Source organism: Pimephales promelas, chromosome 15, assembly GCF_988280905.1.
Source record: "Pimephales promelas chromosome 15, fPimPro1.hap1.1, whole genome shotgun sequence".
Lineage (NCBI taxonomy): Eukaryota > Metazoa > Chordata > Actinopteri > Cypriniformes > Leuciscidae > Pimephales > Pimephales promelas.
Window position 1 is genome coordinate 22,515,500 of NC_142783.1, and position 15,748 is coordinate 22,531,247.

Below are 15,748 nucleotides of genomic sequence, written 5' to 3' on the forward strand. Positions count from 1 at the left end.
CCCACAGAAACTATCAAAAACTTCAGTGCCACAACAAAAAAACATCCATCTGGAGAAAGAGACACAAAACAAAAGAAGTGAGAGAGTGTCTGGAGAGAGATGGATTGGGTCTGGGGTCTACAATACATAATGACTCCTAAATCAGATTGTGCAGGACCATTTGATTCATTCCAGCTCTTCCCAGCATTCATTAGCAACTATTGATGAAATGTGCTTCAGCTCTAGGGAAATAAAGTCATCTGGGAAGGCCAAGAGAACAGATGAAGCAGAAGTAATTCCACTCTATATTAATAAACCATTATGTGGAGACATGCAGTTGTGCATGTCTCTACTGCTTAAACCCAGTTTGTTCAATGCATTTGTTGTCATACATACAATTCATCCAAAACAATGAAACTTTTCTAAGAATTCGGTTGGGCTAGTCTCAGCCTCAGACGTCAGGCCAACAAACCATTGGCTGAACGTCTGGTACACATGGCACACAAAATTGGAAACACTGTTTCAAAGTCTTCATCTGCATTCTACAGGATTTCCGGGAAACATGCGTGTCACGTTCTTTAATGGTCTGCCTGGAAACAATGCTGTCATGAAGCCAAGCCTCCTCATGGAAGAAGCAGGTCGTTGTGTTTACACGTGGCATGCTCTTTAAAATACATCCAAGACATTTATACACCAATCTATTATTGTAGGGACAACAGAGTTACATTTTCACGCCCCTAAACATGACGAGGAACAAAACAAACTGTGATTGGTTCCTTTCATGTCAGTCAAATGGCATCTGGGCAGTCCTTGGCCAATAAAAGCTGCAATGGAGTCAGTCTGAAGGTCTGGCTACACGACACTATAGGCTCAAGTAGCCATTTACAAACACTAAGTCAGAGTTAAAATTGCATAAAAACTACCAGCAGTAAAAGTTCTGCTAAAAGTCAACACAAATATACAAAAAAACGTACTTATTAGTTATCCAATTTTTATTCTATTTTATAGGTTTTATAAAGCTAAAAATCTAAATTCCCTGCTTAGGAATCACTACATTACACACCACAGCCTGATTGCACATTTCAGGCCTAAAATGCCACAGTAAGAAAGCATCTCTATGAAAGCAATCCCTCTGAAATGCCAATTTGACTCTACTAGATATGTGTGGCACCTAAACAAGGAGCTATAAAAACAGATGCAGTGAACATACTGAGCTGGAATCTCATGTCTTATGTCATTTATGAACTGTGAGTCAGATGGTAATTCAAGAAGCTGAAAGTGAGATACACATTGGAACAGAATTCACTCAATATTCTGCTGTTTCCTTCAGATAGGGCTTCTGTGCTTCAGAAATCATCTGGCAAAGCAGACCTGATGGAACATTGTGTAAACACTTCCCACAGCTCAGAGTTTTCCTCATGATCCCATTAAAATACAGGTGAGCTGATGGAGAGAACTGAGATCAGGATAAAACCTGGCCTTTTTCTCACTGCATATATGTGTGAGAGGTTATGCCTACATTGTGGAGACCAAAGGTGAAAAGATAATAAAACACTAACAGTCCCCATGAGGAAAATATCTTAATGAACGCAATAAATAATGCCCTAATAAAAATCGAAACATGTTACATAAGTGAGGGTTGTTTAGGGACAAAGGAAGACATTATCATTAGCTCAGTATTAGGGTCAAAAAAGGGTCGAATACAAATCTTTTTTTTTCTAAATCATTGTTTTCAAAGATTTTAGAAATGCAGTCTTTGTATTCATAGGGCTTCATATGGTTTTGAAAAATCAATGTTTACATGTGAATAAATGGTTCAATTAAATTTGCTCAGTGTATAAAGCAATTGTGTCTCTTTAGAAAATGTATGATCTCTACCTTTTTGAAGTGTCAAAATGTCACAAAATTGGACAGATAGCACTCAGATTTCATAAAAAATATCTCCATTAGTATTCCAAAGATGAATGTCTTATGGTTTTGGAAAGACAAAACGTTCATTTTTGGGTGAACTAACGCAACATATTTCTAAAAATGTCATATAAAAACATTTTGCTTGCAATTATGCACATAACTGATCATTTTTTAACATGCTTTTTTCTTTACTATGGTATCAGGACAGTTGTATAACTGACATGTTTTACTTCACGTCTTCCCCACCAAAAAAAAAAACATCAACAGATTAAAATTCAGAAATTAAAAACACAAGATCATACACTCTAAAAATGCTGGGTTGTTTTAACCCAACTTTGGGTCAAATATGGAAAAACCCAAACGTGGGTTAAAAATGTCCATATTTGACCCAAAGTTGGGTTAAAAGTTAAAACAACCCAGCAATTTTTTGAGTGTATCATAAAAGAGGTGTGAAGTTATATGTATGAATGGAAACTGAAACCAACTTCACTACCATATTGTGACATATTTCCCCCCAAAAAAGGGCGATCGAACATGAAAAATTCATGGCGGAACTTAATTTTATCCATCAGCTGTTGACCGGTTTTCAATTGAATTAATTATGTATCTTGGTTTAGGGTTAACAGAACCTTACATATTTTATAAGAGAAAAAAAATTGATGAATTGATCAAAATAAGACCAGTAACATGCATTAAGAAAACAAATCAATCCGCAATAAAGACCCTTGCGTCCATAAAAACAATAGATCCATTGAGATAGATCAAATAGCTATCAGCAGGAATCAGCTAAATGTGTGCGTGTGTGTTTACAGCAACCCATAAACCTTTCAACCGCCATAAACCCAGTCCATGATAGCAACCGACCATACTAAATCACACACACGCACACGCAGCAATACTCGCACATCCAAACACGTGTGCAGAGTGCAAACATACACACACTAAGAAAATCTCCAGATTTAACTGCAGCCAAGAGCAACATCTCAGCCTCTCTTTCTCTCTGTTGTTCTCAATCTCATTCGCTCCCTGTAGGACATTTGCACTGTAATCAGAGACTTTGCTGTCCTGCAGTATGGGGTACTGTCTCCATGTGGTATGTTGCATCCGGTTCTGAGCCATTAAACACAGACAGGAGCATGCAAGTTGGATTTTAAAGTATCAGTGTGTGTGAGTGTGTTGAGGCTATGCTGAGCTGTTACGCCTGTGCGTGCTCTGTCAGGTTCAGAGGAGCTGAGCTCTGTTGCTACGTGTGGGATTGAAGCCAGACGGGGTCTTACAGCAGGTCCTGCTAAAGTCTCCAGCATACATCTGTTTCCTTACAGCTCTCATTCATCACACTCTAAACCCCAATCACCTTCAACACCACTCAGAGACGCACACTAGTGCTTAACCTTTCCGGCTCGCAGAGCTTCAGCAGATGTCTGCATCGCAGATCTGCTGATACACTCAAAACATGCACAATTACACAGGATACAGAAGATAGAGTCACTCTCGGTGAGTGACAATTATTCATCCGCTGGGTTAAGAAAAATAACTGAAAACTGCTTGTATTATGGAGCGAAGCAAGTTTGTAAAGTTATTACAGTTAGTTGTTTCTACTACTGTAAAATAATGATAAATTAAGTCCTTAAAAAGCTTTCAGAACCTTTGTGTCATTAGGTTAAATATATTTTTTATCATTAACATTACATGTAAGTCAGTAAGATTTTTGTGAAGAATTGAATACTTTTATTCAACAAAGACGCATTAAATTGATCAAAAGTAACAGTCAAAACACTAAATGTTACAATATTTATATTTCAAGTAGATGCTGTTATTCTATTCATCAATCAATGCTGTAAAATATAAACCAGCACAACTGTTTTAACATTAATAAAAATGTAATAAAAATTCTTGTTGTGTTACAAATCAGACTATTATGATTTGAGAGATGGTGTGACATTGAAGACTGGAATAACTATACTGAATATTCAGCTTTGCCATCACAGGAATAGATCACATTTTTGTGATTTTAAAAAACTTTAAATAGTTATTGTAGAAAATCATTAAATCATTTTACAGTAGATGCAAAATCCCATAGTGTTTAAATGAAACAAGGGCATGGTACGTCCATAGTCCTTTCGTGTACTATGGATTTATTAAAGTAAGCAAATAGAAGGCAATAATTAGTGTTAAAACACATTTAACTAAAAAAGTCTGCTGTTTCCAGATTCGTGTTGCCTAGGAGACCATTAAAGACTATTCAAGTTGAAATTCTGTGTACCTTCATCAGGCATTCAAGCTTTTGGAGTAAAATTCAATTGTTTGGGAGGAAGCCTTCATGTCTGAGCCTGCTCGACATCGTCTCACGAGACGTCAGAGCCCTCACCTCATCAGATAAGCCCAACACTCAATCCCATACGTTAGAGGTAAGATGTTTGTGAAATTAAACAAAAAGCATGAATCTTATTACGCTCATGTAATAATGTGCTTCTAGATGGTGTAAGTGAGTCTTAAATCTGTTCCAATCGTATCGCAGCTTAAATCAATTAAAGCAACTGTAGCGCAGCTCTGACCCCTGCTGTTTCACAGATGTACTGCAGATGACAGTTAAACCCCCTCGAAATCATTCCAGCCATAGGACACAGGTCAGACCTTTTGAAGTTTGACAGATGACATAAGTGTGTATATTTACCTCCACATTCCAGTGAAGCTGTACATGATGCTGACACACCGTGGTAACGTGGGTGGCTCCAGTCCGTCCAACCTGACGAGCAGAGACACCGCTCCAAATAAGACCAGATACTTCACGTAAAAAAATTGCACTAACGCGAGAGCCAAACCACCTGCAGGTGAAAAAGAGAGCGGTTACAAGACATAAAACAGAAAAGCGGCAATGTGCTTGATCTCACACAGACATGTGACCTTTAAAAATCTGTAGCCTACTGAAAGGGTTCTTCAGCCACATCAGGTGTCTACACACAGTACTTATGGCCATGCAGTGTATGTGAAGCACATTTCAGCCCTTCATCCCATTCTGGCTGAGAAGAACCACAGATATAATGATTTTAATCAGATTTCAGTTTTATTCTGAACAGTTTCATAATTTAGTTCAATCATCCTTTCTAGTCATATCTCCCTATTCACTTTTCAGTCTCTATGTGTCAGTGGAAACTGAGAACAGCATCTGTCTTTTTCCATATCCAAGTGCTACAGAGCTAAAAGCCTTAAAAAAATAGGACCGAATTTCTGCAAGCACTTTTTGTACAAAAGTACAAAAAGGCAATAATGACTCGATGTTCCAGTGTGCTGCTGCACAGACCGCTCTCTCTTGCAGAGTCTGTTTATGAATCAAAGTTCAGGCAGCACAAATCAGCAACTTTCACAGATCAATAGACAGCAAGTGCAAAATCAAGATTCTGCAATGAAGAGCGCACACACAAGGCTAAAACTCGGTGTGTGTGTTTCATAATTTGCGAACATCGTGGCAAAATGATAATAATATTAGAAACACTTTAGCACCCAAAATAACACCATATATAATGACAGACTGCATAAATTCTGAAATACGCAAAAGTATGATGTCGGAAAACTAATAAATATCAAAGGCTCACAGTAATTTGCAGATGATGTACTGCATGAGATTTTGGACACTTTGTTGTTATCCTATAAGAGTATCCAAACTGTCCTGCTTCAACACACCTGCCTGAACGTTTCTAGTATGCTTAGTGGGACCTTGATAAGCTGGTTCAGGTGCATTTAATTGGGGTGGGAGCTGATCTGTGCAGGACAGTGCGCCTCCGGGGACAGGTTTGGACACTCCTGCTATAAGACAGCAGGTGTCAAGGAGCCGTCAAATTTGAAAAGGCTTGCTGTTTTCGAATGTAAGATCTGCAAATACCAAGAAACTTGTTCCTCAGGCATACACAACCAGTCAAATATTTTATGTCAGTAAGATTTTTTTTTTTCAAAGAAATTATTTTATTCAGCAAGGATACAGTAAATTGGCCAAAACTGACACTGAAATTCTTAAAATTAGTTCTATTTCAAATAAATGCTTTAGAACGTTCTACTCAAAGAACCATGAAAAAAAAATTCCACAAAAATATTAGGTAGCACAACTGTTTTCAACACTGATAATAATAAGAAATATTTCATGAGCAGCTAATAAGCATTTAAACTTAAGCAAGAATAATTTTTGAAGAATCACGTGAAACTGAGGACTGGAGTAAAAGCTGATAAAAATTCAGCTTTACCCTCATTGCAAAAAATAACATTTTAAAATAGAGAACGGTTATTTTAAATCATAATATTATGTCACAAAATCAGTGTTTTTACAGTATTTTTGAATATAAAATAAAAATAATATAAAATAATAAAAGTAATAAAAAATAACCTTGGTGAGCATAAGACTTATTTTGTCAAAAATATTCAAAGATCTTACCAATCCAGAACTTTTGGATGGAAATGTACTTATTTAACAGAGAAGACTGTTTATGGTTGCTGTTAGCATATCTTCAAAGTTTAAAAGGACAATGCCAATATTGTGGATGACGCATATCTGTAGAATAGCGAAGTGTGTATTACACTACACACTTGCATCTCTAAATATGGTTAAGACGCTGTTCATTGAATTCAGTGTATACTATGAAAGTACAAGAATTCATACACAGCCACAGACTTACCCAACGCCCAGTGCGGCAGCATCTCCAGGTAGGTTTCGTTGCTCTGGATGGCGTGCATGTACATGAAGTGGATCATGAATTCTGCTAAACACCACCAGACAAACACGCGCAGTATTCCGCTTAAGACATACACCAAAGACACTTTACACACCGGTCTCTCTATCTGCAGAGAAAGAGAATAACATTTACAGTACATTTGGATAAAGAACAGACCCTGCACCCTTTTATGAACGTCATTTTCTTCTACCTGTTCGCTGAAATCTCTGTAGGTTATGATGGGTCCGTTGTAGAACAGAGGATGATAGAAGCAGTAGGCAGTGAGCTTGTAGAACTGAGGAATTAGAGTCTTTAGTCCTCTATCCTGTAGAGATGAGCAGTTCCAGCACAGCTCCAGACTAAAGCTAATGCAGCGCAAACTACAAACAGCAGTACTGAAGAGCAAGAGGTAGTACTGGTCCTCAGAAGAACACCAGCCACGCTAGAGACAGATAAAAAAAGAGTGAAAAAAACAAAAACATTTAAATTAACCAAGCTAAACAACAGGAAGCTAAAACAAATCAGTGGCTACAAGACAATAAATGAAATGTGCAACACAAGACAATGAACAGGCCCTGAAATAAAATGGCTCTGGTAGCAGCCGGAAGACTATCCCTGCATCTGAATTCGCCTCCTTCCCTACTACATTGTAAGTTTTTTAAAAAATTATGAAGTGAGGACTATGTCCAAATTCATTGTATTCATAAAAAATACCTGGAGATTCTGAATTGCAAATCTAGTGGATACTTTACTATTCCACAAGCCCACATGGAAGGGGTTTTGAAGACAGTGAAGCGACACAATTGACGTAATGTCACATGACAAAGCCAACATGGAGTTTGTAGCATGTCCATATTTCATTTATACAACTACACATTACACAACCTTGTCAGAACTGGTAAAGCAGGACCACAATCTACAAAATTTCAGGCTGAAAAAAGATCGAACCCAGTAACTTCTCGTCACCCTTGACTAACTCTGCCAAAGCCCCTAAACTAAAATCCAGTTTATTGAGGATCACAACTTATTTTATGGGCTCTGTGAGCTTCTGTGTGTTTGAAAAAGAGTTATTTTTCCAATTCTGTTTAGTTCCACCAGTGAGACAGAAAGGACACACTTCACTGGTAAAACTGCTGCACTTATTATCTTTTTTTATTGTGAAGAAATATAGCACAGCCGTACAGTTTGTTTGAAATTATAAAACAATAGATATATTCTTTAAAATGACGACAAAAAAGTAGCCTTGTTAGACTGGTTATCCAACATTAGTGGAACATTTCCAGTAAATTTGATGAACTACACAAATGGTTGCTCTCTATTTACTAAAAATCATCTTGGAACCATTTACAACCAAGTTTGATATGTTGTATCCAATGCAATGTCATTCAGACACTTTTAAGCTCCATGTAGGGTGGCCAAAATGTCCTTTGTATGTCATTTACCCATCGTTTACTCACCCCCATCCCGTTCTAAACCTGTTAAGACTTTTTTTCTGTGCAAAATAGAAGATATTTGGAAGAATGCTGGTAACCAAACAGTTTTGGTTCCTAGTTGTATTTTTGCTCCATACAATAAACCAAAACGGTTTGGTTACCAACATTCTTCAAAATATCTTCTTTTGTGTTCCACATAAGAAAGTAAGTCAAACCGGTTTAAAACGACATAAGAGTGAGTATAAATGATGGCAGACTTCTACATTTTTGGGTGGACCATCACTTTAACACTATACTAAGCCATTGTAATATAGAATTTTTCATTTGTGGGTAGACTATCCTTTAGGTAGACTTCTATGTACTGTAAGTGATGAACAAGCGCTGTAAACCACAGCTCCATCTTTCTAAATTACTCCACCTCAGGCCAGCATCCACTGATCCTCTGTGTTGAAATAAACTATCTATTGGGCATACTCAGAAGACAGCTGGCATCCAGCCAGCCGACACAGCAGCAGCCACTTTCAAAAACTCATTATCGCCACTCAAAAATAAAGCTATAACCACCTCTAAATTACACTAAATGACAGGGCAGCGTTCTGAAATTAGTCACTGGCTGATGCTGTTTTCTTTGTATGTCGTTATGGCAGTCTCTGTGGTATAGCTGCATGGGTATTGCTGTCTTCGAGAGGGTTTTTCACAGCTCATAAGTAACTGAGGTAAACAGAGATATACAGAACAAAAAATATATAATTAAAAGAGAATGAAGATCACAATAGATTAAATTACAGTTGCATGTTCTTCGGATGGGTATGCTAATAGATGCTGCTGAGTAATAAATAAGAATTAGATGAAGGTTAATTAAGAAGGGGTGTCGCAATTAATCAAGGAGAAACTCAAGGAAAGTAGGGAACTCATTTGTCACTCAGATCAATATTCCCTCAGTCTCTTTTGTCTTGTCTATCTGCACGAGCTTGTTGATCTCTTTGCTTTCACCTTCAGTCAGTTATTTAATGACAGCTGTCAATCAATCATTCACTGTGTCAAGTGACAAAGCAGATAAAGAAAACAAACAAAAACAGGACCTTCTGGAAGCCAGCAGGCTCTTTTGGTTGTACTGTTGTAACGTCTATTGTGTGAGAAAAAAGGTAACTGTTGTGCAGGTAAATGTTTGACTTTGAATATTTGCTTGAAAGACTTATTGAAAGTGTATGCATCACTGTGTTTGTGTGAAGAGAATGGTGACATTTAATGCGGACTTGTTTCAGTCTCATCCTCATTCTCTCTGCGGAGCTCTGCAGATGTGCTCTGAGAGCCCTGGAGACAGGACAGACTGAGGCTGAACCGGACAAATCCCTCACTCTGTCCATCACACCTCCGCCCCATCAATACAGAAAGCTTTAAAGGGACACAGGTAGTTCATCCAAAATGAATAATCATCATCGCAGAACACAAAAGGAGACATTTTGAAGACTGTGCTGGTCACACCTTTCCATGCAATTCCAATGAAGAGGGACTTGATTTTTTTTCCATGTACAAAAAAAAAAAAAGCAATATGAAGCAGTCATATGGAGCGCTGTAACGTTGCTTTCATGTCAAGTCTTCTGTGATAGTCATGCAAAAGATTTGACATAAGAAACTGAACAAAATTGAAGTTATTCACTGATAATCTTCACCTCTGGGAAGCTTTCAACTTAAGTGAGTTGAACAGATCCGTTTGATTTGTGCATAAACCATTCAGATTGGTTTTCAGAACTGAAACAACTGGTGTTGTTGTTGTTAATTAAAAGAAAACTATTAAAATAATTTGAAATAAAGGTGAAACTAAATATTAAAGAAAATATAAATATGAAAAACCTAAAATTGAAAAAAAAATAAAAAGTTTCTTAGACCACTAACTGAATTAAGGCCTGTTCACCCCAGGACGAATTGCGTACGCGATATTCGCCAACGTTTAACGCCACGTGACTAAACAAAGGGTGCCAATGTGAGTGTACACACTGTCGCGGAAAACACCAGGCGTAAAAGCGTCATTTTTTTTAAAAAAAAAACGCCTCAGGCTTTTTTATTTTTATTTTGACGCGCCACGTCAAAAACTATCCGATCAAATGAGATTGGCACTTTTGCTCACGTGTCTGAAGTTACAGTAAAACACAACTGGGGACGCTCAAACACAAAACGGTCTTGCTGAGCAGAAGATCTACGCCAAGAAGCGTGGCCGTCTACACTGCCAGAAAGAAATAAGACGAGGAAGATGCAAGGCAAGATGAATGTAGAGCTGCTGGTCTTGTTGGTGTTAGACAAAAAAGAACTATGTGACAAACGCGACTGCGACTACAAACATCTTTATAAAAGATAACTGTTACGGAGTGGTATTGCTGAGCAAATGGGCACCATCTAATGTCAGGGAATGAATTTGCATGTTCACTCGGCTCATCATCAGCGTGAACACAAAAAACGCGTTGAAAAATGCTGGCGAATAATGTGCGCCGATATTCGTTCCGGTGTGTACGACCCTTTAAGTTTAAGAAATACTAAAAATACTGAAAGTAAAACTGAAATTGAAAAGTAATTTAAAGCTAAATAGAAATCAGAAAACAATATAAATGACAAAAGAACAACAAAAAACTAATTCAAATTATAGTATAAAAAGTCATAGTAAAACACCACTGGAATCAACCAACTGAAAAGATGTGACTTAAAAGAACTATTCGTTCAAGCATTGCTACTTCCCTCATTATTTTGGAGTATGGCGACAATTTTATGATTTTGCAGTATTACAATACTTTTATGGTGGTTTTGCATCCTTTCTGAAGCATGAAAGATCTCACCATCATTTATGATAATTGCATGGAAACCAGCACACCATTTACATGTCTCATTTTGTGTTCTAAGAGGGGAAAAAGAAAGCTATATGGGCATGGAACAACATGAAAGTGAGTAAAATGAGGACATTTTTGGGTTAGCACATCATGTCAATAATTTTGGGTGAACAACCCTTTTCAATTTGACACTTTTATGCAGCTTCTCCTCAGAGGAGCGGCAACTTTGATGCCTCACGTACATGGATTACAGCAATTACAGTTGCACAGAGATTCACACACCTGTAAATCCTGGAGGGCACTGACATTCAGTGTGGAGAGCAGTAGGAGTGAGCAAAACCACGAGAGGGCGGGGCTACGTAGCTGGGCAACCACCAATGAGATGCTCAGATGCAGCATCAACACAGTCACGCCCCACACACCGAGAAGCCAACCAGCAGAGAGCAAGCCATACACTGCAAAGACAGCCAGTCGGAACTGTAACGAGTCCACAAAGAAAGATGATGAAAAATGCACACATTTGATGACTTGCTCAAATTCATCTTCTCTGCATCCAAATGACCTGAGGCAGATAACAGGCTGCCAGTCTGGACACCACAGCATGGCCAATCAGAGACCACAGAAGAGACCGCCATGCCCACTCATTCCAAAAACTCCATTCAAAATCAGTAGGGTCCTAAAAACACAAAACAAACAGAGTTTTGTTTGTCTTTATATATATATATATATATATATATATATTAGGGGTGCAACGGTACAGATAGCCCACGGTACGGTCCGTACCTCGGTTTTTGGGCCACGGTCTCGGTTCGGTTTCGGTACATGTTTTGTGCAGAAAGAGACTGCTATTTCATCCCAAAAATATGTTTTATTTTTCTTATATGCATTAACATAATGTCACAGTAGGAAGAACATCAATGTGTATGAAATAAATTAACACTCTATAGTCTGTACTGAACAGAACTAAGTAATACAACCTCTTCAACTACCACTTATAAAATACAAAATGTAAACAAACACACTTTAGAATATTCAAGTGGATCCCAATTCCAAACCTTGATAACTGGTATATAAAGTGATCAATGTGAAAGAAAAAGTTCACTTTTACCTTTAACAAACATAAATTAGCTTGTGGTTTGAATAAAAAGAGCCGAGCAAAATAATATAATAAAAAAAAACTTCATTCAGGATACAAAGTGCAATGTTATTTACTCATCCACTATTGAGAGATTCTTGTGCAAAAAGATACTGCAGTCAAACGTTTGACTGGGTTTGCGTTATGCATCCACTAGATGTGCTGGGAATGTAGAGAGTGCGCGGAGCCGGAGGTGAGGCGTTTATTTAGTAAGCGTGAGCGCGCTGGGGCGGGCACAACGTACATTCGCAGCCTGACTCATATATTCAATGTGCGGCGGCTCGCTGCAGCAACGGCTCGCTGTTTTGAATGAGACGACCCGGTACTGTGAACGGGGAGCGGTTTTTTGAACATCTGTGACGCGCGAGCAGCGTCGTGTGACAAAGCGGGCATATGCTGGACACGAGCGCGAGTTCGCGGGCGAATTTAATAACGCGGAGCGTTGTTAACTAATTCCATATATAAGGCGATCCGGATTATAAGGCACACTGTCGTTTTTTGAGAAGATTAAAGGCTTTTAAGTGCACCTTATAGTGCGGAAAATACGGGAAAAGGATCAGCACGAACTCTATGGCAAAACCGAAGTCCCGCGGGACACGAGGGTAGATTGTCCCGTGCAAGGCTGACCGAACGGTCCGGGATTTTACCGTGTACCGTTGCATCCCTAATATATATATATATATATATATATATATATATATATATATATATAAACTTGTTGATTGGGCAGGAAACAGGAAATTGCCCTTAGTGGGGTGCATTAACTAAATGTGCCATCCTGATAAAAGTCAACATAACCAGCATGTTCTCTCACCTTCTTGAATCCCCATATAAGGAACCCTCTCTGCAGCTGCACCTCTCTGTCCAGATTGACCTCATGCTCTGTCAATCACACACAATAAAACACATTTCTCATACACTATTCTGGAGTAATACAAAGTCTGCACATGTGACTATTTTGGTCAACTACAATCAGAATTCAGGTTTACTAGCCAAGTTAGCTTACACTCAATGGGATCCAAGAGTTTACAGAGTTTTACTTTGATTTTCAATAAACTTCTTAATGTCTGTTCAGAACCCATGTAACAGACAATACAATTTAGTAATATAAAAAATAAAAATAATATATAATAAATATAATATAAATAATATATTTAAAATAATAAATATATAATATATAATAAAAAGCATTTGCAAATGTTGTAAAAAAATACACTCATCGATGCACCAATAAAATGTGCACCACTTTATGTTTTACTATCTGGTTTCACAGACAGTGCTTAGATTAAGCCAGGATTAGGCCTTAGTTCAATTAGGACATTTAAGTAGCCTTTGGTAAAATATTACTGGTGTGCATCATTAGATGAATAAATAGTACTGATATATTTTAACTAAGATATGTCAGTGTAAGTGACTTTCAGTTAAGACTGGGACTAGGCTTAAGCCTTGTCTGTGAAACAGGGGCATATGCAATATCTAATGAATTTAACTTACAGTAGAATGTCTATAAACTGGTGTTCGAGATAGTGAGTTTAGTATGCGTTAATTTAAGGGTACAGAGCTTTGTCATTTTTAAGACCTGGGACAGTCTTGCGCACTTCCAGTTGCGTTAACATGCTCGCAAGTGTGGGTATTTGGACCGACCCAATAAAAAATTGAGACAGGTTGGCTGGCACTGTATTGTATTTAAGCTTGGAATTACTAAAAAAAAAATGTATATTCATTATTAAAATACCTAAAATAACAGCCCCCTGTTTGAGAACCACTGATCTAAGATATTTAACATCCACTTAAATCTTCAGTTTGATTGAACGGACACTATAGGATGGAGGTTTGAATGCACTTCTCAGTTTCAAAGATATTGATTTTTTTTTCCTGAACATTTAGCAGAACTTTCACTATTGCATTTAAAAAAGTAAACTTGGCAGCCCTATCCACTTTCATTACATGGATAAGATCCGCATGGATAAGTTTTGATGATGAATATTGAATATTCCCAGCACACATGCATTAACTCTCTTCTTTCTCCCCTGCAATGCAGTGTCAGTTTGGTATTGTTTTCCCCACCCCTCCCCTCTCTGTCTATCCCTCTCTTTTTGTTCATCCAGTTTCTTAGAATGGACCTCTAGTCACCTCGACAGACGGTTTTCCTGCAGGGTGCAATGGCAGGCAAGGATCTATTCACATTGTCATAAACACACACTCTTTTTCCAGAAAAGAAAGTGTACATAGAAACAGAAGTGAGAGCACATTGCCATCTGGTGGTCTCACTGTGTTGAGACACAAAGACTGCAGAAAGAAGTATCATGGTTATGTATAGAAACCTACATCAGAAACAATGTGAGTCATAGTGCCTAAAGTGTCTTTAAGATGAAGAAATTAGACCTGGCTAAACAATAAGACACAACATGCAATATTATATCAAAATATATATATATAATATATCAATAGCCTGTCAGTACTTAACATTGACTAATTTACTATTCACAAACTTATAAAGTGAATGCTTTCTCAAGTATTCCGGTCATTTTTTTTTTTTTTTTTAATATTACTATTACCAGTATGAAGACTATATGAAACTGAACCTAAAGTCATCTAAATAGTGTCCTTAAACAATGCTGTTTTCTGATGGCAAAAATACTTATCTTTAAATGTATTATCAGATTCATCTATTGTATTTATGCAGTTTTTGTTTTGTTTTTTTGAGCACGAGGAAAGCCCAGTTTTAAAGCTTTATTTTTGCACTTTTTGACTGGCATATTTTGGTTTAAAGAGATAAAAATGGGTGCTGTGTGTTGCCTTTTGCTGACCTGAGATCCTGTCGTCCCTCAAAACGACAGCGCAACCTTTTCAGAGCTCTTAGAGTCAGCAGTTAACAGGACAGGACCAAGGCGTCCACACACACACACACACACACACACACACACACACACACACACACACACACACACACACACACACACACACACACACACACACACACACACCACAGCAGCCCTTTTCAAACTGACACATCATAAAATAAAGTCCATGCGTAGGCCTACACTAAAAATGCAGCAAAATTTTTTTTATATTCATTCTGAACAAATAACAATATTACATTCATTTAATAACAATTTAATAATGTTTTATATATCTAACTGACAAAATTGTGGATGGGTTGTTGTCTAATGGTCACGCATTATGCATGTAATATACAGATTTTTCTTGGCTTTTTTTCAGGTTTGGGATTTGAATCAGTGTTCTCTTTAATTGAAAATGTACAGTTGAACACCCGGGGGGTGACACACCCTCTCTTATAACCTGGGGGAGTTTGTGTTTTGTTCTGGGCCAGAAAGGCAGCTCACCTTTAGAAAACTTGTGCAGCTGGTAGAAAGAATAGAGATGAGAGGAGAAGGAGAGAATCCAGTAGGCCGTCATCTCCCATCGAGGTAGAGACACCAGCTCCCATTTTTGTGTCATGGAAACTGAACCTACATGTTAGGAAGATACACTGTGATTAGTAAGTGGCTAGACTAGGAGTTTTTTCACCTGCAAACATCATGGTTATCAAATATAGCAGGATAAGTGAATCAATATTGGATTAATAATAGACTAAACTGTATTTAGGAGGATTTGACGATGTGTTTAATAGACAATAATCCCGCATGCATAGTCAAATTTACGGAACATTAACTATCTAAAATACGTCATTCACCAGTAATAAGATTAAAGGAAAGGCGTTTTAAGAACTACTTTATTTCCATACCACAATTAACTCTATATAATCCT

The 15,748-nt window shown here is 37.7% G+C and overlaps 1 protein-coding gene across 2 annotated transcripts in view; it reads right to left on the reverse strand.

The window, feature by feature from the left end:
- The window catches only part of hhat (hedgehog acyltransferase), a 35,149-nt gene that overhangs the window by 16,705 nt on the left and 2,696 nt on the right, over window positions 1–15,748 (reverse strand). For both annotated transcript variants that reach the window (XM_089120380.1, XM_039693905.2), the window contains exons 2-8: window positions 15,325–15,450; window positions 12,792–12,859; window positions 11,405–11,518; window positions 11,125–11,319; window positions 6,802–7,032; window positions 6,555–6,717; window positions 4,565–4,715 (exon numbers count right to left, since the gene is read on the reverse strand). In XM_089120380.1, coding sequence (XP_088976506.1) covers window positions 4,565–4,715; window positions 6,555–6,717; window positions 6,802–7,032; window positions 11,125–11,319; window positions 11,405–11,518; window positions 12,792–12,859; window positions 15,325–15,439 — 1,037 coding nt within the window. In that variant the 5' untranslated portion in view covers window positions 15,440–15,450. The remainder of the gene's footprint in view (window positions 1–4,564; window positions 4,716–6,554; window positions 6,718–6,801; window positions 7,033–11,124; window positions 11,320–11,404; window positions 11,519–12,791; window positions 12,860–15,324; window positions 15,451–15,748) is intronic.